This window comes from Leptonychotes weddellii, chromosome 10, assembly GCF_054177405.1.
Source record: "Leptonychotes weddellii isolate Sample4059 chromosome 10, ASM5417740v2, whole genome shotgun sequence".
In the NCBI taxonomy this organism is placed as follows: domain Eukaryota; kingdom Metazoa; phylum Chordata; class Mammalia; order Carnivora; family Phocidae; genus Leptonychotes; species Leptonychotes weddellii.
The window spans coordinates 20,129,775-20,151,466 of record NC_138378.1 but is presented as its reverse complement, the minus strand read 5'-3'; the positions used below and the strand labels follow the sequence as shown (position 1 = coordinate 20,151,466).

Sequence of the window (21,692 nt, the reverse complement as noted above, 5' to 3'; positions counted from 1 at the left end):
AGCTGAACTGAGAGTTTCCTGGGCTGGTATTACAGCTTGGCTTGTCCCCACTGCATGACCTTGGATTGATCAAGTTTCTGCACCTCAGTTTTCTTTTGTCATATTGGGATGGAAATCCCTCACACGTTGCCAGGAGGATGAGAACTCCCTCGAGAAATGGGCACCTTTATGCTCTGCCGCCGTTTACCAGGTGTCAGGGACTGTGCTGGATTATCTCGGTATCACTGCAGCAATCCCGTGATGCAGATACCAGTACTTTCCTCGTATTACAGAGGAGGAACCTGGCTCCTCCTCATCTTTGTTGTGGGCAGGGTTGGTTGTTTCCAGAAGCAAGTCACCCTTTCCTTGCTCAGCCCTGGCAGCAGACACCTGGCCAGGGTGAGGGCTGTGGAATTGAACACCTGGGCAGGAATGCAACCGAGTCGTCAACAGGAATTTAATGAGGTCGATGAGGTGTGCAGTCTGAGTGCCTCTCAGATTCCCGGGTTCCCCAGTCCTGGCTGTAGCTGCCTCCTCTCCCTCAGGTTGTGTTAGAATCAGCTGGTTCTTCATCCATCCACTCCTGGGAACCAAGGCTCCCTTAAAGACATAATAATCTGTATTATACAGCTAAAAGATTATTTCTTGTTTCACAGTGAGGAAGCAGGCCCAGGTAAGGGGAAGGACAGGGACATGCCTAGGATCCCAAGCCAAGACCATGCCAGAGCTGGGCAAGAACCATAGCCCTGCCTGCCCACCTCCATTTCTGTGTATCACTGGCCTGGGTCAACCAGTGGAGAGTGGGAACACTGAGGTGTGGTTTGGCCAGTGAAGTTTCCTCACAGGACAAGAGCAGGAGAAGTGGTCCCAAGTATTTGGAGCTAGACTTGGCTCAGCCTGGAGCCGGTGGGGCTTGGAAAGCACTTTCTGAGACTTGCCCTCCCAGCCCGGGGCCAGGCTCTGAGAGGGTGGGAAAGAACAGACAGGTCCTCTGCCCCTGGGAACTTATGGTCTGACAAGGGAGACAAGGCCTACAATTATGAGAGACTGTGTGACAGTCTGTAATTAAGCGTCTGCTGAGGAAAAGCATTGTTTGAGAAGGAAGAAGTGAGTGTGTGCCAGAGGAAACAAGAGTCCTCTTGAAGGGGGCTGGATTTGCAGAGGCAGAGGGCGGGGCTGACATTCTAGGGAATGGTTTGTGCAAAGGCAGGGGTGCGGAGGCTGGAAGCTAAGCCATGTATTTAGTGAAATAGTGAGTAGACTGATTTTGCTGATGCATCAGGACTCTGGATGAAAAATCTGGGAGAGGCCAGGAAGTTGTAGGCAACATTGAACATCAGCTGAAAAGCAGAGGCTTTGGGGAGCCATGGAAGGTTTTAGAGCAGGGGTAGCACAACTGGAGGAGTTTTTTTTTTTTTTTCTTCAAGAAGGTGAATCAGGCTGGGTGAATTGGAATGAATGAAAATGATGACAGAGAGGAAGCTTCGCAAGCATCCAGATGAAAGGAGAGGGTGAGGTTTGGGTGGAGCCAGGAAAGGACAGTTGGGCTATCAGAGGTTGTTGTGCTCCCTTAGGAGAGCCCATTCAGGAGTTTGATGGGCCAGAGGGTGTTGCTGCTTTGGGGGAGGAAATAACAGTCTGAGCAAATTGCTTGTACACCTGCTCTCTGCCAGGCTCTCTGCCAGGGCCTCCATGGGTGCTGTCAGAAATCCTTACACCAAGCCCGAGGCAAGTGGGCTTACCATCTCCCTTTTACAGATAAGGAAAATGTGGCTCAGACCCAGGGCTGACTGTCCGCAAACCCTGACTCTTCCCACAGTTAAGCTCTGCTTCTTGGAAAGGAAACTCTGACTATTAGGGTCCTAGGAATAATCTGAGCCTTCTTGCCCTTTGAATTGGGGGCACACAAATACCTCCCCTAAAGCCTACAAGCCTTTACTTTATAAAGGTCTGGAAAGTTGGGACTGGGTGCCAGTTTAGAATTTCTTCAAGGCAGGAGAGTCAGGAAAGTGAGGGGCCTTCACATCAGTTTTACTCACCAGGCTGTGAGCAGCCTTCAGAGTCAGACCTCATATGTGTCTAGTCCAACAGTGGGCACATCCATGACTAGGTCCGTTGGGATTCTCAGCCAGCTGCCACCGGAGAGGGTGTTCCTTTGCCCAGCCAGAGGAATTAGCCACCCACAAAGGCAGGAAGGGACTTGTCCCAAGTTGCTCTCGGCATTGGAGAGCCAGGTGATGGAGCCAGTTCCCATTTTCCGGGCTGCAGCCAGGGATACCTCCTGGGCAGAGAGAAGAAGGGAACTGGTACTTACCGAGTGGCTTCCATGGGAGGCAGCAAGGGTTGGTCCCAGTGTGCATGTAGGAAACTCATGGCTTGGCCATTCTCCTCTCTGTGTCCTCCTGAGCTGGGCCTTGGGTCATGAGGCAGAGCCACCACATGGCAGGCACAGCCTCTGAGCTCTGTGCACCCCCCCACCTTGCCTCCAGTAAACACCCCCAGGATCCATATGCCAGTCTACTTTGGCAAATGTTCTCTTAAGCCCAACCGTATGCAAGATAGGATTGTAACTGCACCCCTCTTTTTCTTACCAAAATCTAGACAGAGGCTTTAATAGGGATTTTTGTGCTCCTTTCGATCAGACACAGCCTGAGAAAATATTCAGACATTGGAACAGTGGAGTAGAGCGGCCTGTACTGTCCCTTTCAAGTGTAATAATTCATTTGAATAATGTTTTGTCATTTGCGCCATGCTTTCTCATAAATTTGACCATACACACATATATTCATTTTTTATCTTACTTCAGCACATTGGTTCTGAATCCTTAGTATTTGTTGAGCCTATTTTTGATTTGCAAAGCACTTTCATCCACCTAATCTTAGTAGATTTTCTACAACCCTGGGACGTCATTACTATGCTTGTCATCCTTGTTTTGCAGAAAGTGACTTGACCAAGGTCATTCTGGGGTTCACCAGCTGAGCTCATTTAGTCAACCAATACTGGAGTGCCCACTGAGGGCCAAGCAGTGTGCTGGCCCTGGTGCTACAGGGGCAAGCAGAGCAGGCTTAGAGACTGAATCACTCACCTCCCGGCGTTCACAGGATCAGTGAGGTACAGCCAGGACCTTCCCCAGCACTCCTGACCTGCACACTGGGCTCTTTCCTCTGCGGACTCCTGTAGTTTGGGCCTGTGGCTTAGATCTAGACTGTTGTAGTCCGTGAGCCCTCGACCTAGAGCATCACGGTAAAGCAAGCCAAGGTAACGGTCTCTGCAAACTGAACTTCCAAAGTGACAGAGAGGTCTTCAGTAATGACTTAATTATTAACAAGAAGGTGAGGAAGGGCATCTCAACAGAAGGCCATCTGCTCCTTCTCTTGGGGTGGGGCGGGGGGGGGGGGGAAGTTGCCTGAGGGCCGCTATACCTAAGATCCTGGCCTGAATTTTCTCTAGCCTCCAAATATTTGATTACAGTCAGCACAGGTGTGGAGCCCTGTGGCCATGTGCTGAGCTGGGGACCCTTCCTTGCCTTCTTTAATATTAAATGAGATGAAATAATGGCAGATCCTAGGATTTCTGGCCCAGCCCCCTCAGGTCCCATGAGTGGGAACCAAGTGTAAGAGAGGTAGGGACCTGCCGGCATCTCCTATTGAGAGAAACAATCCTTCCTTTTTCCCTGTCTTATCAGCCTGGCATCATTTCCCCACTGCTCCCTGTAGGAACTCTCAGCTGAAACTGTCCCACATTCAAAACCCTCTTCAAATCCTCCCTATACCTTAAGGCCACGTTTTTCCTGAGTCTTCTCTGACCTTGTCCCCCCTGCGCAGAGCCCTGCAGTGTCCAGGCTGCCTCTGGCTACTCTCAGAGGCTGGCCACCTGCTCTACAAGGCGGAGCGGCAGCCTTTGAGGAGACTTCAAAATCCAGATGCCTGGGCTCAAAATCCAGATGCCTGGGCCCTGCCCCCAGGGACTTTGATCCCCAAGCCATAGAAAGAGGTTTCTATGGGTAAGCATTTTGCTGGAGTTATTTTTATGTATAGAAACTACGTTTTTATTGAAAAAGCAATACATGTATGTGTTTAAACATTTCAAACTTTGTCGAAAAAAGTGCCCAGTGAAATATGTGTGTCTCTCCCGCTCTCCACTCCTAGAAAATCACTATGAACAGTCTTGATGTTTCCTTCCAGAAATATCTTCATATGCAGGCAACTGTGTCCATAACATCCCTTTCTATTACACAAACGTTTGGTAGCATATTCTCTCCCTACAGCCTGCCATTCTGTACTTTGTCTTCTTTACACAAGTCTGTGTCTGTTGTAGATGCACACAGGTCCATGGCCCCCTTTTCCATGACCGTGTGACAGTCACACTGTTGGATGGCCCACCAGTCGTTTGTCCAGTTCTCTACTGGAGGACATTTAGGTTGTTTCCAGTCTCGCTGCTGTGAGCAGTGCTGCAGCGAGTGCCCTTGCCCACGTGTACGTATGCGGGTGTGCCTGCCTGCATGAAACTTGTTGCAAAGAGTCTGTGCACCTAACATTTTGTGAGATAGTTTGAATTGCCTTCTTTTGCATTCTGAAAATGTGTATTTTTTTAAAAAGTACCCTGCCTTCCCTAGATTCAAGTTCATTTCCTTAGTTATTGGCCCAGACAGGGAAAGGGGGTTGGCCAGTGTCACTCAGCAGCCCCTGGCAATGAGGTGTTTCCAGAGTAAGGGGTAGCTGAGAGGAAGTGAGGAATGAAGGGAAGAAATGGGCTGGAGGGAACTCTCTTACAGGTACCTGGGGACCTGTTGATGACTTGGTCTCCAGGGAGAAGCATCCCCCCTCCCACACTGCATCCTCCTTCCTGCATTTCTCGGGCGTGGGCTGCACGGGGCCAGTGAACTCATTCATTCAGCAAATATTCACTGAGCTCCTGAATCCCAGTGCAGGCTGGGCCAGTAGGTCCCTGCCCTTCTCTGAGCCTCAGTTTTTTCATCTGAAAAGTGGGGAGGTTCATCTGTACCTTTCTCATGTCACTAGGCTAGTGGGAAGATTTGGTAAACCAGCCAGTGGGGAGCCCCCATAAAATAGATTATAGTGGTCTTAGCTAGACACTGTGCCAGGCACCCTGGAGTTGCAGAGTCTGATGTTAGTTCCAGTCCTGGGTGGGCTGCCTTCAGTCTTAGCAGATGGCCTGGTCTGCCCTCAGATTGGGAATTTGGGGGCAGCTGTTGGTGGGTGTCGCCACTTGCTGTGCCAGGACAGTCAGGCTCCTGCCTAGGATGCATTTGCTCTGCCCTAGGATGCTGGAACTCTCCAGGGCCCGCCTCAGGATGAAGGTGATCAGATGACAGGTGAGGAAGAGGTAGTCAGGGAGGCCAGGAGGGTCCCCACACCGAGGCCAGTTTTGTCTCCTCCAAGCCAACAGAAAGGTCCTTTAGCGTCCCTTACAGGGCATTTCTACGGCTCCCTTTCTGCCTTTAGCGGTGGTAGGGATGAGGAAGGAGAAGTTCTCTAATTTTTCTAGTTCAAAATGACTAGTTTAAAATCACGAGCCTAGTTCCTCCCTCCCATTTTATCATGGGAAAACTTAAGTCCTGGAGTTGAGGGCCTCCTCCCAGGTGAGTGGGCAGCCTTAACTGAAATTAGAAGCCAGGGGTTCAGCCCTCCTCGGCCTTACCTCTCCCCATCTTTCCCACATCGTCCCAATCTTTAGTTTCACTTTGGGGTTAAAAACCAAAGTGAAAGAGAAAGGCAAAGCCGGAAGCAGCTGCTTCAGACCCAGCCCAGTCTGGGATTGGCCCTGGGGGACCCAGGCCGAGCTGGCCTCCCAGGAGGGGGGCAGGCCTCTTCTCCCTCTTGCTCTGGAGGCCTGGCAGTGGCTGGGAGCCCAGTAGGGCCCCACGGGTGAGGCGCCAGGCTAGAGACGCGCTGGCATTGTGGCCTGCCGCTGTCTGGGAGACGGCCAGTCGGACGGGTTCCCTGGTGAAAGTCAGCCTCACCCGGGTGTGGTCACAGGTGAGGAGCCTTTTAAACGCCCATCCTTCCGGGGCAGGGTTGAGCTGGGCCTATGCTGGCCTGGGGAAGAAATCCTGGCTTCCCAAAACCAGCTTTCACGGAACAGTTCCACTCTTCCTGAAGGTAAGAGCTAGGGCCCTGTCTCCACTGTGAAGACTTTTAAACTTTCAGTCACTGTGGGGGGGGGGGGGGCACTTACCTCAATTCCTGGCGGTTTCTTAAGGACCCAGGCGGCCTGAAAGCCTTTTTGCTTTCTTGGTTCCGGTCCCAGCCCTAAGAACTTGGCGAGGACAGGGTTTGGGGGAGCAGGAGCCATGGCTTCTTCCTGAGTTTTTAGGTGACCTCAGGCAAGAGCCTCTCCAGCTCTGGGCTTCAGATTCCCCATTGGTTTCTTGGCAGGAGGAGTTCCTTATAGCTCTGCTGTTCAGTTGAATCAGTTTTGGTCCCTTGGAAGCTAGCGAGTATCTTAACACCTGATTTGGTTGGCCTGGGTATTTCAAAGATTAGCTGTTATCTAACTCGCTGAGGTCTTGAGTTCCTATTTCTCTGTGCTTTTTCTAAGAAAATTCTCAGACTTGCCAAAGCAGATACAGTATCAATTTTGTTGCTTCAACAAATACAATTTCTGTGTACCTCTCTTGTCTGCACAATCACAAGGTCCCCAGACACAGAGCCATTTTGGTTCAAGGCTGCTCCCTGAGGGCACACACTGAGCCCAGGGTGGGAGATCGATCAGGTGGGTCCTCGGTGAAGGACTGCATTGATGATCCACACCTGGCCATGGGCCTCTGGAATGCAGAAAGCTCGCATTGATAAAGCCCGGCTTTAAGGCTGAGCCAGGCACTGGGGGAGGAGCCCAGAGGTGCAGTCAGGAGCTTAGGTCTAGTGTCCTACTGCTGGGGTTTAGATCCTGGGCAGCCACTGAGAGCTGTGAGACCTTGGGCAGGTTCCTTAACCTCTCTAGGCCTCAGTTTCTTCACTTTGAAAATAGAGCTGATAATATTACTGACATTAGTTTCAATGTGAGGACAAGAGAAAAATGTGTGTAACGCATTGAGCACAGTATCTGGTACAGAGGAACCACAGAAAAAATGTTAGCTGCTGCTATTACATCCAAGGGGGGAGAGAAGACGTGAAATAGCTACAGACTGTCCATGTCCCATGCCTGGAGACAGTGATGTAGGTGGACTGGATGGGGTGTTTGGAAGGACACCAAGTTATTGTTTGCCAAGTGCAGGGCTCTCATGGGGACTCTGGAGTGAATCAAGGCAGGCTTTCGGGAGGAGGTGGCCTTCAAAACCTCAGAAGCTGGGTAGGATCCGGATGGATGGAGATTTTGAGAAGACACCCTGGGGTATGGGCGTGCCCTTCATAGGGGAGAGGAAGGTGTTGTGGGTTGGGGAGGGATGGCAGGGGTTGGCTGTCCAGGGGCCAGGAGAGCCAAGATCAAGCTAGAATGCCTGCCGAGGGCCATTAGAGTCCATCAGGCACTCATGGCCGGGCACTCAGAGCCAGAGCTTGTCTCTGGAGGGTCATCACTCCTCAGGCCGGTTTCCTGCTGGAGCCCATTACTGAGTGTGCTGTGAAGAGATTTGTGAATTCCTGCCTCTCCTGGAACTTCCTTGCCTTCCCAGTCTTCCTACACTTCATGACATGGTATTGCCCTGCACAGCGGTGTGGTAGCAATCTGGAGGTGCCTGCCTGCCTGGGGGCAGTTGTGGGCCAGGGTGGGGTAGGAGGAGCGGGGCTTGTCTGACAGCACCTATAAAAGCTGGCTGCCTCCGCTCCTGCTTCCCCTGCAGTTTCCTCAACGGGGTCACACACAGCCGTGCATGGGGACAGTCCGGGGAAGGGGGCTTGAGTTCATCCCAGCCAGTTCCTCCCTCCTCACCACCCGACCTCCAAACAGCCACCACCTCTTTTTCCAAACGGTCAGCCATTCCTGTGCTCAGAGAGCCCGGCGCTGAGCCCCGGGGGAGGGGAGAGAACAGGACACACTTGGTCTCTTTCCTCAAGGAGCTTCTGTCCAGCTTGGAGTCCCCATCCCAGCAGGTGACAAATACGCGAGATACTGTCTGCTTGAGAGAAGAGCCCTGAAGGAAACAAATAGATGCTGAGAGGGACCTATTCAGAGAGGATGGGGAGGGCAAGTCGGGGAAGGTGAGGTGGCCAGTGGAAAGAGGCAGTCTGGCAGAGTGGGAACAGCAGGGGGGTCAGGACCCTCAGGTGGAAAGTGTTTAGCATATTGAGGAACAAGGAGTGATCTGCAAGGTCAGGCAGGGCCTCATCATCTCAGTGACCTTGTTTGCTCTGAAGCAAACAACTTTGCCCTGTAGGAGCCCAAGGTGTTAATGGATTAAGAGGTGTTTTTGGTTTTGTTTTAAAATTAATATCAGAACTCCCAAATACTTACCTTCTGATTGGTTTTCATACTAATCCCTAAGTCATCAAGAAAAGGCTTCTTCAGCACTCTGTATTTTTTTTTTAAAGATTTTATTTATTTATTTGACAGAGAGAGACACAGTGAGAGAGGGAACACAAGCAGGGGGAGTGGGAGAGGGAGAAGCAGGCTTCCTGCGGAATAGGGAGTCCAATGCGGGGCTCAATCCCAGGACCCTGGGATCATGACCTGAGCTGAAGGCAGATGCTTAACAGCTGAGCCACCCAGGCGCCCCTTCAGCACTCCGTATTTATTACTCACTTCCTCTCACATACTCCCTCACAGTTCACGAAGCTTTGTTGCTTCTTTTGGCAGTTTGTTTGTTCGCAGTTATTATTGCTGTTTTTAGAGGTGATGGAACAGAGAGGTTAAGTGACTTGCCCAAAGTCACACAGCTTAATCAAGATTTGAAGTCTTGGGTCACTGTTCTTTCTATTCTACCACACTACTGTGTAAGAAGGCCAAAGCAGAAGTTTCTATTTCTTTTTAGCAAGGTTGCAATTCTAAAATGATCACAGTTTAAAAAGTTTTGGTATAGAATGATATAATAGTAATTGTGTCCAGGCAATGAGATTAGAATGACCTTCCCCTCCCCCTATTTTCTATAGTTAATTCTTTTTTAGTTTAAACTTTTTATTTCCACACACTCTCCCATCCAACTCTTTTCCAAGGTTTTGATACCATCACTGTCCTTAAGGACCTCGGATCTTCCTTATTTTCTATTTGAATTCTTTCTTTTTATTTCTCTTTCTTGAATGTCTGAAAAGAGAATGCAGGCAGATTATAGATCAGCCTCTGCTCACAAACACATTTAACTCAAAGCAGAAATTTTTAAAGTTTATGCATATAGTAGTTTTAAATATTCTGTAACTTTTGGATTTGGGGTGTAAAACAGCAATTTGATAATTCAGCTCATTTGTAAGGAATCCCTCAGTAGACTCCTCGCTAGCGCCCCCCCCCGCCCTTTTTAAGCGATTTGGGATAAAATGCACATAACAACAGTTTGCCATCTTACCTGTTTTGAAGTGTACAGTCCAGTGGCAGTAAGTACCCTTACATTGTTTCACCACCCCCATCTCCAGAACTCTTTCCATCTTGCAAAACTGAAACTCTTCACCCATTAAACAATAGCTCCCCATTCCTCCCTCTCCCCAGCGCCTGGCAACTACCATTCTACTTTGTCTCTAGGATTCGACTCCTCCAGGTGCCTCGTTCACAAGGCTGTCTTAAGAGGATGTATTTGAAAAGGGGGTTATATGATATCTCTGAACAATGAAGTCTTTGGGTGGTGATTAATTCTCCCAGTTAATGCACACTGCAACTCACAGCTTCACGTGACCGTGTTCCAGCAGAGTTAACAGGCTGATCATCTCCTGGGAGGGCTTTTCTTCGCAGACATAGCCTTGGTTCCAAGGCCCTGTGGCTGCATGGAACCTGGCCACAGCCCCCTTGTGGAGGCGGGATAATAGGATGGGGAAGGCTGTGGATGTAATCCTAGGACCCAGGCACAGTTCCTCAGTTAGCTGCTTACCTGCTGTGGGATTTGGGCCAAGTCCCTCCACCTCTCTGAGCCTCATCTTCCTTCTCTGAGACGGGACAGTACTTTCTGTCATGTGGACAACCCAAAATCGGTGAGATAGATAATGGACTTCCCTTGGCAGTTTTGAGGATCCTAGCACAGTGTTCAGTTGTGATTAAATGTAAGGGAAATGGGACTCCTGATCCCCATGTTACAGAAGCAGCAGAGACTTAGAAGTGGTGTGACAGGCCTGAGGTCATTCAGCACTTGGGCGTCGACCCTGGGCTGAAACCCAGCCACCCTCAGTCACAAGCAGCAGCTCCTGTGGGTTCCTCGTTGGTCAGTCTTTTGATGGGTAGGAGACTGTGAAACAAATAGTTGCTTTCCCATCTTACTGGATTGAAAACATTGCCCAAGAAACTCTCTTGTTGGTGGGCCTGCAGGGGAGGACACAGGGTGAAGGTTTTGGTGCGGAGTCAAGGACAGTGATTCTGCATCATGGGAATAGAGTCCTAAAGCATTTCTGTGGTGATCATCTTGCCCAGGGACAACACAAATCTTGCACTTTGCAGTTACTGCCCATACTAGGCCCGTGGCAAACATCAGTCAATCACAGGCACTCCCACTGAGCCTGGACACAGCTCCAGGATCCTTCTTACCACAGGCAGGTACTCCCAGTGACCCGGAAGTAGCACACCCAGTGCAACCAGTGCGATCTCCAACCTAGTACAGTCCCGAGCTTTTACAGACAGGTGGCAGTCCTGGGAGGGAAGGGACTGCTGCAGGAGCAGGTGATATCACAGGTCTCTCTGTGAGAGCAGAAAAGGGTCCTTTGGCAGGACAGCCCAAAGCCTGGAGAGGTGTGATGAGTATGCTTGCAAAAACATCGCGGCACAGCAGCTCCCAGAGGGGTAGAAGTTGTCGAGGTAAAGTCCAGTTTCTTCAGGTGCTCTTTGGGGTGCTGGCTTGGGCTTGAGGTCTTTGTGGAGGTGCACTCTCCACCAGCAGAAGGAGACCAAACTTGTCTTTTTACAGTGGCTTCTAGCTTTGAGGGAATGTGTGCGGTCTTAATCGTCAGTGAGCTTGTGTTTTTACTATTTGTGACACTGGATGCTGTGAAGGTTGGGTTCTGGAGATTGAAACCTATAGGGTTTGCACTCACTTAGCAGATAGAATGTGACTTGCTGTGTGACGCTGAGCAAGTCCCTCAACCTCTCTGAGCCTCCGTTTCCTCAGCAGCACAAGGGGAGATGGTGAAAACATATCCTGAGGGGATCAAATATAAGACGCAGGTGTAAGGACCTCGGACAGTGACTGGGCCACTGCAGTAGCCACCGATTCCTGAGCAGACACTAAACACTGGTAATTATGACTGTTAGCCGCTAATCACCCACTTAGTACCCTGTGCCATTGTGGGGGCAGGGCTCCGTGGGCGGGGTGGGGAGGTTGGTGACCTTCACTTTGGGTGGGTGTTCTTTCAAAGAGATCTCCCCAAATTCACCATAATGTGCTTTCAGAGGTGGTTGGGAAAAAATTGACCAGGGACGGGTCCGGGGGCATGAGGAGGGAGCCTGTAGTCACGACTTGTCCCAGCGCCTCTGTCTTCGGCTTGCCAAGTCACTACTTACAGATTCTTTTCTACTTGCTGTGTCCTCAGTCTTCTTCCGGGGGAAGGCCCTGTAGGCCTGTACCACTTTTGGGGTAAAGTCAGAAGCAGGGTCCTATCTCCTAAATGTCAGCAGACATTTGCCTGGGCACCTCTTCTGGGCTGGAGACAGGGTTATAGGGATGGAAACCACATAGCCTTCAGGGGCCTCAGGGTCTAAAGGGAGAAGAAGAAAAGCAAACAGCGCGATGCTGAGGGCCTGGAGCACATCTAAACATGGGGCGTGGACCCAGTGAAGGAGCCAGTCAGGGAAGGCTTCTTGGAGGGAGCCATGCCGGAACTGAGATCTGGAGGAGGCGGCGGAATGAGGGAGGAGGTAGGGTGTTGCAGGCAGGGAACAGCCCATGCCGAGGCCTGGAAGCTGAGAATGTGATGTGTTGGCATGAAGAGGGTGGTGGGGAGAGAGGGGAGCTTGGCAAGGCAGGGACACCAGTGGTCACCAACCGAAACTATCAGACGGTGATACACGTGTGGCGTGGAGGGGGTGGGCAGCTGTGGGTCCTCACACAGGGGGCACTGAACCGGCCTGCCCCAGCCCCTGGCCTGCGGAGTGCCTCGGAGGGGCTGGGATGGGGCAGCGGCTGCGTGGGCCCCCACCAGGCCCTTTCGCACCCGCTTCTCCAGACACTCACAGCAGTTCTAGGGCAGGGGGCAGGGCAAGCAGCTATCGGTGGCATGTTATGGATGAGAGAAACTGAGGTCCAGGAGCCTAGTGGTACCGTGAGTGAGTGCAGAGCTAGTGCTCAGAAGCAGGTAGCGGGTGCTGACGGATCTCCTGTTCTGAGGGTGGGCTTATCATCTCAGGTGGGGGCTCTGTGCTGCCAGACTTCCCGAAGGAAGGCATCTTAAACCCCGTCTGTGCCGAGGCCCTGGTGCTAGTCCTCACATCATTTCCCATGTAGCTGGGCTGAATGAACATTCTCCTCTGCCTTTTTTGCTTGTTGATAACAATTCTCTGGATGGGAAAAAAAAAAGTTTGAAGTATGAATGTCACACATGCACACAAATGATGCCTGATGTCCCATCCAGAACTGGGTGTGACGTAGGAGGGCAAAGAAAGAACAAACAACTCAGGCTTGGATGGAATCTGAAGGGTCACACCCCTGAGGGCTTGTGTCTTCTCCCAGCAGCCATCATGCCTGTGTCTGGCCTCTCTGCACCCTCCTGGGCAGCTCTGCCCTTTAGAAAGTGCCTCCTTATAATGCAGAATCTGGTTCCCCTTAACAGCCTCACCTTCCTGTCCCCACTCGGGTTGTAGTGTGATGACATGGAGCACATGTGTGTGCAACATCTTCTAGGTATTTGAAGACAGTAGCCATGCTTTTCTGAATTGGCTTTCTTGTTCAGAACACCGTCCCAGTCTCTCCAAGCCCTCGCTCATGTTGAACGAGGCGTGACTCATGGTACACATGTATCACACCCCATTTGTGGCAGATCTCTGACAGGCAGCACTAACCAGTCATAGCATTCGTGATCAGTCAGTCCCGGCTTTCTCAGGCTCCCTGTGGCCCCGCCCAGCAGAGGAGGCATTTCCTCGCCACCTCGGCATTTACTGCATTTACTGCATGTACTGTGAGTTGCCTCAGCACAAGGACTTACTCGTCCTGGATCCTCCTGCCTGCCCAGGACCCAGCGTGGGAGTTCCCCGCTGTAAAATAGGCATTTGTCATCACGGATGGATTTGAGACTTCTGCCCATGTGGATTGCCTTCTCTTCGGGCTCCAGCTGGGCAATGCCCCTTGTCCAGAGTCGCCAGCATCACGACCACAGCATCATCCCGAGTTCAGTGGGGGCTGCCCCCCCCCGCCCCGGTCCTGTCCTGTACCTTTTTTGTCAGTGCAGCCTCAGGCCGTGTCTGTGGTCAGCAGGAGTCACGTGCTGCTTTCTTATGTAATGGTCTAACATGGGATCCAAACTCAAAATCTTAATATAAGCTCTGAGGACTAGGCCCTCTCCCTTCTCACGTCTCTGTCCCCAGGCCTGGCACCAAGGCAGGCGGCGCTGCCAGTGGTGACCTGACCCGAACCCAAGGTTTTCCCCATTCAGTTCCATCCTGTTTGTTTCATCCCATCTCTCAGCTCCCCAGGCTTCTTGGCTGCTGATCCTGTCACCCGATATACCACCTGTCACTCTAGGCACAGTGAATGAGCCCGTTAACACCTTCTTTCTATTCTGGGATCCTCTCGGTCATTCAGAATGATGAAAGAGGCCAGCAATTCGGGTGCATGGGGCCTGGCAGTGTCTGGCTCTGGACACAGGGGCCTGTGACAGCTTATAAAAAGCCAGGCTTTTGTGACTCATCACCAGGGTTTGACGTCAGCCCTCCAGAAGTGAGGGTGGTTTTTTAAGGCTTTTTCTAAGTTGCATTTCCCAGACCGGGCTCCTGAGACCTTGGAAAGGCAGCAATGAAGCCCACATGCTAGGGCCGGTATTTGAAAAACCAAATCTTGGATTCTCCACGCCACCCCCCCAACTCCCCACCAGACCAGACAAGGGACTGTACACATTCGCTTTTTACACGGCCTGCAGCCACAGCAGCCCGTCACTCCAGGTATCATCTACTCCGCAGCATCCCCTCCTAGTGGTTATAACTTTGACATACAACGAGAAAGTCATGATTCAGTAACTGCAGCTTGGAAGCTGGCATCTCTCTAAAGCTCGGACTCCCAGGGGTGGTGGTAATAGGTGTCCTGGGGGGTAGGGCAGGGGCCCCTGAGCAGAACTGCTGGCAAAGCGGACTCCACAGGCAGGTCTCGGAGGATAAATAAGATAGCAAGACGATGTTTGTGGCAGATTCCAACACAGAAGGGATGAGGAGGGGGGCGCCTGGCTGGCCTGGTTGGTAGAGCGTGATCTTGGATTTGTAAGTTCAAGCCCCACATTGGGTATAGAGCTTACTTAAAAATAAAATCTTAAAAAGAGAGAATGGGCGAGGAGTGAATGTTGCCTGACAGGTTGCTTACCGGATACTTTGCCGTAATGGTAGAAGTGGATTTTGAGAATAGCATGCTATTTGGGGTCCCCTGGTCAGGGGCTGGAGGAGGTAGGGCTGCCTCCCTGAACGCCTGGAGCTGGTGGTCTCCAGGCTGGGAACCTGAAGGCATCTTCCTTTCTCAGTCTGGGGAGAAGAGGGACACACCCACACTTAGAGCCCCAGGCAGAGGCCCCTGCTCTGCCACTTGATCCTCAGAGAGCACATGTGCCTTTCTGATCCTCAGTTTCTTCCTTTGTACTATGAGGAGGTTGAAGTTGTGTGGTGGGTCTCAGGGTACTGTGTGGGAATTCCATATGGAGAAAAAATGGGAGCCGCTCTGAGGGACCTGGAATGGGATGGGAGTCAAAAAGGCCTTCCTCAGTTCCCCCCTGGGGGCCCTCAGAACCTGGTTTGAAAATTACTGGCATTATTATCTCCTAGGACTCTGGAATTTGGAGGCTCCTCCTCCTCATTTCTAATCCCAGCACCCCTGCAACCAGCTGTGTGACCTCTCTGGGCTTTACTTTGAAGCTGTAGTGAGAGCCAAGCTGGGGGAATCCTGGGCAACTGGGGAACCCATGTCAAGGGTTCTGGTGTTTCTGGTGAGAGGGCCAGAGTGTCTGGGACCACACACCTGGAGGAGAAGGGCCTGAGGAAGGGCAGTGGGCCGCAGTGATCCCAGACGGGGATGGGGGGCCACCTTTTCCTTCCAAGTGCTAGGGTTCTGGTCCAGGGGGCACCAGGCCTCTGCCCCCATGGCCAGCAGAGCCAGAGGCTGCCACCTTCTAACTTACTCAGGAAATCGTCAGACCCTGCTTGAGGGCCCCAGGAGCGGAAGCCTGTCTAGGTCCTGCCTGGGGAACTGGCCTGGCCGAGATCTCAGCCAGGCGCTGCTGGGTGGCACCAGACTCCAGCCGTGGGCATCATGGTGCAGCAGTAGCTACAAGCTCTGGCTCTGGGATCAAAAAGGCTGAGCTCAGATCTGGGCTTTTCCACTGTGCGACCTTGGGTTGCACGGACCTGCCTGCCACCTAATGTGGCACAGGGGTCTGTGACTGCTGGAGCAGTGGTCCTCACTGGCTGTGCGACCTTGGGTTGCTCACTTCTCTCTGAGCTTCATTTTCTTCCTCTTTGAAACGGGAATGGTCAGCCTGGTAAAGAGGTGGTGAGCTGAAACCCTTAAAGTGCTTCATGCTAGGCCAGCTCAGGGCCACCCTCAGCCAGGGGAGGGGCCCTGGAGCTTGTGAAGTCTCCCGACCCACTGCTTCCCGTCCTGGAGACCCAGCTGAGCTGCACTCTGGGTCCATCCGGAGGGCATTGTGTAACCCTTCCTCTGCCCCTCTGGCCTGAACGTGTCAGGACAGAACCCTCACACACCCTTGCCCCAGCTGGGGCGCAAACCGTGCTTCTGAGGAGCAGAGCAGCTGTCCCCGGGGCAGGGGGCAACCAGGTGGGGTCCTCTCAAGCAGCTGCTCCAGGCCCATGAAGGGGGTTGGCCATTTGCACTCCGGACCCTGTCCTCTCCCCCCACCTGTGCCCTGGTGCCAAGAACCTGAAGCCGGACCTGGCCTGCCGACCAGAAGGGGCTTTCTCTGCTTTCACCCAGCCAGACCTGAGACACCATCAGAAGTACCTCCTGGCTGCTTAATTTCAAGGTTCCCAAGGGTGTCCTGCCTTTCCAAGGGGGAGGGTCTTGCAAACAGAGCAGGGGGAGAGGGAGCCGGGGAAGAGGGGCTAGAGCTCCAGAAAAAGCAAAGAGGTCTGAGGACCGCTGCTCCAGCAGTCACAGATCTATGTGCACATTAGGTGGCAGGCAGGTCCCTGCACAGTGTTTTTTAAAACTTTGACTGAACTCATTCCATTTAAAAATATAAGGGTTTTATTATTATTTTTAAGTCCAGATTTCTTTCTTCTGTCATCCGGTTCCCACATGGCAGCTGTGGACCCAGAGGGGTTAGATAAGCAGTCTCCTATAGACATTTGAACTTGTGACCCCCATTCAAGGTCAGTCTGCTTAGTTTACAGCTGGGGAAACTAAGGCCCAGAAAGGATCAGGTCCTGTGCAAGGGACACTGGCCCACCACGTCCAGTGTTGAGTTTAGAACCTGGCACCTTGGCCTCATAGAACAGAGCTTTTCTACGCTGCCACTCAAAGTGAAAAGCCTGCTCCCTCATCTATAAAACATCAGTGATAATTATCTCCCCTCCCAGGCCTATGTCTGGAATGAAGTAGCACCTGGGCAGGACTCATTCAGTAATGATTCTTTTAAATCTGAACTTGTGATACGCCTGGCCTGGAAAATGTTGCTGGAAGCACTGCTTGCTTTCCCTCTCTGCCAGCTTCTAGGAATGGTTATTTCCAAACAATTTCTGATACCCATTCCTTAGGATTTATTGAGCTCTCATTCCCACAGCCTCATTACCCAACTTCAAGCAGCAGTGCTCAAGGCTTTACATCCCACCAGACTGTCCCTGTAGTGCGCCTGTATGTGTGTGTGTTTTGGGACTGACCTAAAAGGAGCTCAAAGCCCTGGCCCTGGGCATTGGATTCCAACTCAGACTCAGGAGTAGATCATTTTGCTTCCTTGAGCCTCAGTTTGCCCAACTGTCAAATAGGGGGTTGTTCATTTATTCAGTATTTACAGAACCCAGCCATGTATTGGCCTGGTGCTGTAAATTATACAAGATACTGAGGGTCTCCACCCTCGGGAACCTGTATTAGATACTCAGGATCCCTTTCTGGTAGGAGAGTGACAGAAGACAAGTAAACCAGTAAGTTGCTTAATGCATGAATGAAACAGGGTGGTCAGAGAGGTCCTTTTGAGGACCTGACTCCTGAGCAGAGACAGATCAGGTTAGGAAGGAGTAGACATGCAAAGATGAGGGTGGGGATCATTTCACAGGTTCAGCGGCCCTGAGGTGGGCACATGCTCAGAATGTTTGAGAACAGCGAAGAGGCTAGTGCGGCTGGAACAGAATGAGCAAGGAGAAGGTATAGGAACCGAGGCTGGAGATGGGGGGATGGGGAGGCCAGTTCTTATTGTAGGCCAAAGTGAGCGGTGTGCCTTTTATTCTTCATGGAGTGGGGAGCCTTTGAAGGCTTTAGAAAGGGAAGGAAGTAGTCCATTTTGTACTTTAAAAAGATTCCTCAGGCTGCTGTTGGGAGAGTGGTTGTGGGTGGGTTGGGCCACTGACAAAGCAGAAAGGAGAGAGGACAGAAAGTGGCAACCTAGACCAGGCTGGTGGGGATAGAAGCCAGTCTCTATAAAATGTGCTTTTGTGGGGGAGGGCAGATGGAGGTGGATGGGAAGGGGGGGCATTCCCAGGCTTCTGGAGTGTGTAACTGAGTGCATGAGGTCCCCGCTCTCTGAGAGCAAGGCCATTGTGGGGGAGAAAGGGATTCAGATTCATTCTGGACACTCTCAGCTTGAGATGGCCTTGGCACTTCACGTGGAGCTGCCTGGTGCACTGGGCTATTGAGACAGGAGGTGATCTGCCCTCCGGCTGCTGTCAGGTCTGGTGCTATAAAACCCTGACTGCAGGCCAGTTGGGACGGACTTTATGAGGGATACTGCAGGTAGGAAGAAGATGCCTCTGTTCCTGACAGCCCCAGGAAGCCAAGGACACAGCCCTCAGGCCTCCTTGCCTTGGTCCCTGTCTTCCCTTCACTGGCACCATTACCTCAGTCCTACTTGGCCAAGCCGTGCCCTGCCCACAACGGTCTTCTCATGCCTTGGGGGCTGTCCTGTCCTGCTCCTTTGCTCACAGAGGATCCCTTCACGTGAAAGCCCCACGTTTCCTTGCCAGTGGGTGACTGGGGTCCCCAGGAGGTGATCACTCTCTCCTTGATCCAGAAACCATGGTAACAGTAGTTGCAGGGGCCCCGCCCATGATTATAAAGCTTCCTATCTGTCATCTCTTTGGCTCCTACTCAGGGCATATTGGGTAGCACACCCCATTTTCTGGGTGAAATCATTGATGTGCCCAAGGGTACTGCCTCCACATGACCCTCACCCACTTAGTGCAGTGGGTGGGGGGCACAGGGTAGTAGCCTTCCGGCAGCCCAGGTTTAAGCCCCAGCCCCAACACTGCCTCTCTGGGAGGTGAGCTAGGTAGGGCATTGTTCCGCCCCTCTGAGCCTCATCTGTAAACTGGAGCAGTGGCAGACCTACCTCGCATGCACCCATTTTGAGGATTCAGTTGGCTGGAGTGCAATCCATCCTCCTCATTTGCAGTAGTTACGTTCATGAAGTCTGACAGACGCTGAATTAGTGAATGCGTTCTGAACCATGGCTCCTGGGGGAAATCGAGGCCCTGCAAGACTTCGGTCACATTTCCACCAGCCAATCAATACATAACCTTGTTTTCTGCGTCTTTCTGTTTAAAAATAATATACTAATGGTTTATTAACACTGAATTGGCCAGTAGCACTATGACTCATGCCCGCACAAGGCTTGTTGGATACCTGTTTTCTCCATAGGCACATCACGGCCTTCTTCAGCGCTATGGAGAAATCACCAACAGAAAGAATAAAAATGTGAAAAACATACCCCTAAATAGACCAGGAAAAGCACACTGGTTTATAGTAGGAGAGCTGAAACAAGAAGGCAGGGTGTCCCCTTGTTCAAGCTTAGCTAGGAAAGTGTGCACTGGGTGGGTGGCTCCGCTTCCCTGTGCGCGTCTGGCAGTGACCACAAAAACCCCGTGAGTGTCGGTTTCGAGGTTACAAACAAATGTTATCAAGTAGGTGAATTCGGATAGAGTCCCGAGTCATGGGGACTGACTGTGTATGAAGCCCCTGCTCAGGCCTGGCCCAGCCAGTGCTCGGTAAGGGCCACTGTTGGCATCGGAGCGCATCCTGGTTTCCGGACAGGACTCCAAGGGTGGGGCCGGAGCTCCCTGAGCTTTGTTGCTTTGTCTTCCCCAGTGTGCCACGTTTGTGACCTCTTGGCTCCTGTGCACGTTGGGGTCCAAGGCAGGTGTCGATTCTGGAGGCCCTGAAGGCCCCCGCTGAAGGGTTTGTTCCAAGTCCACTGGGTGGGTTGTGGCACCATGGAAAGGTTTCAGACTAAGCCGTGATGTGGTTGCATTTCTCAAGTGGCCGACCAAGGTGGAGGAGGGACTGGAAAGGCAGGACAGGAGGTTGGGGGCCAGAGAGGAGCAGTCTGGGTGTTCTAGCGGAGGCTGGCTCTAGATCAAGGGGACAAGGAATGGATGGGAGGGGCAGTTAGGAAGCACCTGGTTCTGGGGAGTGGTGGAGGATTCCCAGGAGGACGTTGGGGTAAGAGGTGCTGCCAGGCGCTCTCGCTGGAGTTTGGAATTAAAGTTTGAAGTTGCTAGCTCTGAAGGCACAGCGAGGGAGGTAGCTTCCAGACTGACACGGTGGGACAGTGGGGTCACGGCTGTCAGCAGGAATGTGGCTCTGAGAGGGCAGTCTGTCCCTGATCCTGACCTCACTGCTCGGAATTGCTTCCCAACTTCCCGTTTTGGGGGAAGAAACAGAGGGACGAAGGGAGGCCTTTGAGACTGGTAGGTGGAAGCCTTGAGCTGTTTTTCCCACAGCACCCAAATGGGCTGCCCCATTGAGCTGTGTCATTTGACAGGTTGCTCACTGGTGAGAGAGGGCAGGGATCCCATAGGCCCTGAGCCTTCCTCTGACAAGCCCTTTCCTCAGCCTGGCAGGGCCAGCAAAAGGAGTTAAGGCAGCTCTGGCTCAGAGGCCAGCGCTGTCTGTCCTCAGGGGGCTGACATGGGCCCCACGGCCTCTTGTCAAGCCCGCTGCCGTGGCTCCCACACTGTCTGGGGCCCCCTGCACCCGCTGCTCTTCAGGAGTCTAGGCCTCTTCTTCAGCTCCCCTGCCAAGCTTGGGCCCCCGGTTGCCAGCAGCAGGAGGGCCATGCTGGGCCTCCAAGGCACTTGCAGGGGGCTACTTGCCTGGGGTGGCTGCGTCTGTATCTCTGGGGAGACAGAGTCACAGCCATTCTGCTGAGTGTCTAAAGCTCTGTTGGGTCATCTTGTTACACGTTGACTTAAAAAAAAAAATGCAGAAATAAATTCATTCTGACCTGATAGAGTTTGCTGGATAAGATCTTGAAGCAGAAGGCAGAAATGAGACAAAGGGAGCTTCTACTTAGAAGAAGCAAGGACTTGTGTGCTGTGGGGCAGGGAGGCTGGGCTGGATGTCTGGGGCCGGGGGCAGACTGCACGGAGGAGGCCTTGCACAACCGGCTCCTGTCTGAGCCTGGGCTTGATGGACTGGCTGGGCCGAGATGGGGGCAGGGAAGCATGCAGCTCCTGGGGCGGGGGGTGGGGGGGCCTCCATGTGCGCACTGCTGTGGCTCAGCTGGAGGTATGTTCAGTCTCTAGCTTCCTGGGCAAATCTGAACGTTTTCCAGACTGAATGGACAAAAAAGTTGGACCCACGGGCTATGTTATTATAAATTGTGGCCCATAGAATGTCTCCCCTGGGCAGGGAGGGCCACAGTCCCATCCTGGAGGATGCGGCGCCGGCCAGGTCCAACATCTTGGGTCTCTGGGGCACTTGCCCCCCTCTAAAGTTTAACTGGCAAATGACGATTTTGCTGGATCGTGGGCTGGGTCCTGGGCTGGTGACACGCATGGGACACACACTCAGTCGGGCACAGCCACAGCCCCGAGTGTTCCAGCTGATCCACAGAGAAAGGAGAGGGGCAGACTGCCTGGGCCAGCAAGAGCTTGGGGTGGAGGGACTGGCTGAAGGACCCGCAAAGGGATTCTGGTAGGCCAAGTGCATGTGCAAAGGCTTGGGTGCATGCAGAGTGTGGTGTGTTTGGAAAAACGTACATTTGGTTCTCTGAAGCTGGAAGGGCCATGCTAAGGGGGTGGGAGAACAGGAGATGAAGCTGCAGAGATGGGTGGTCAGTCGGGACCAGGCTTTAGAAAGGGCTTCCAATAGGGGGAGGAGACAAGAAGCTTACATACTCCAGTGTTGGGAGCCTTCGCTAAAGCTACATGATCTTGACTTGGGGCAACTAACCGGTTTTTATAGCAGGGATGAGGTTCATTTTCTCATTCAACAAATATTATTGAGAGCTTTCTCTAAAGCTTGAGGTAGTACCCTGGGCCTGGGATATGAC

General features: G+C 52.3%; 1 protein-coding gene and 1 long non-coding RNA gene across 9 annotated transcripts in view; one reads left to right on the top strand and one right to left on the bottom strand.

Annotated features, from left to right (window-relative positions):
* The window catches only part of DLGAP4 (DLG associated protein 4), a 139,433-nt gene that overhangs the window by 79,938 nt on the left and 37,803 nt on the right, over nucleotides 1-21,692 (top strand). The window contains exon 1 of one of the 7 annotated variants that reach the window (XM_031038246.2): nucleotides 3,960-3,982. The exons of 5 other annotated variants lie outside the window; for them this stretch is intronic. In XM_031038246.2, the coding sequence (XP_030894106.1) occupies nucleotides 3,979-3,982 (4 nt within the window). In that variant the 5' untranslated portion in view covers nucleotides 3,960-3,978. Of the gene's footprint in view, nucleotides 1-3,959; nucleotides 3,983-5,728; nucleotides 5,979-21,692 lie in introns of those variants that run through there. One more of the 7 variants, XM_081832883.1, reaches the window with a different exon arrangement.
* The window catches only part of LOC102733102 (uncharacterized), a 118,244-nt gene continuing 105,613 nt past the window's right edge, over nucleotides 9,062-21,692 (bottom strand). The window contains exons 4-5 of one of the 2 annotated variants that reach the window (XR_014149104.1): nucleotides 14,567-14,721; nucleotides 9,062-9,177 (exon numbers count right to left, since the gene is read on the bottom strand). This is a non-coding gene — a long non-coding RNA (uncharacterized LOC102733102). The remainder of the gene's footprint in view (nucleotides 9,178-14,566; nucleotides 14,722-21,692) is intronic. The other variant, XR_014149105.1, reaches the window with a different exon arrangement.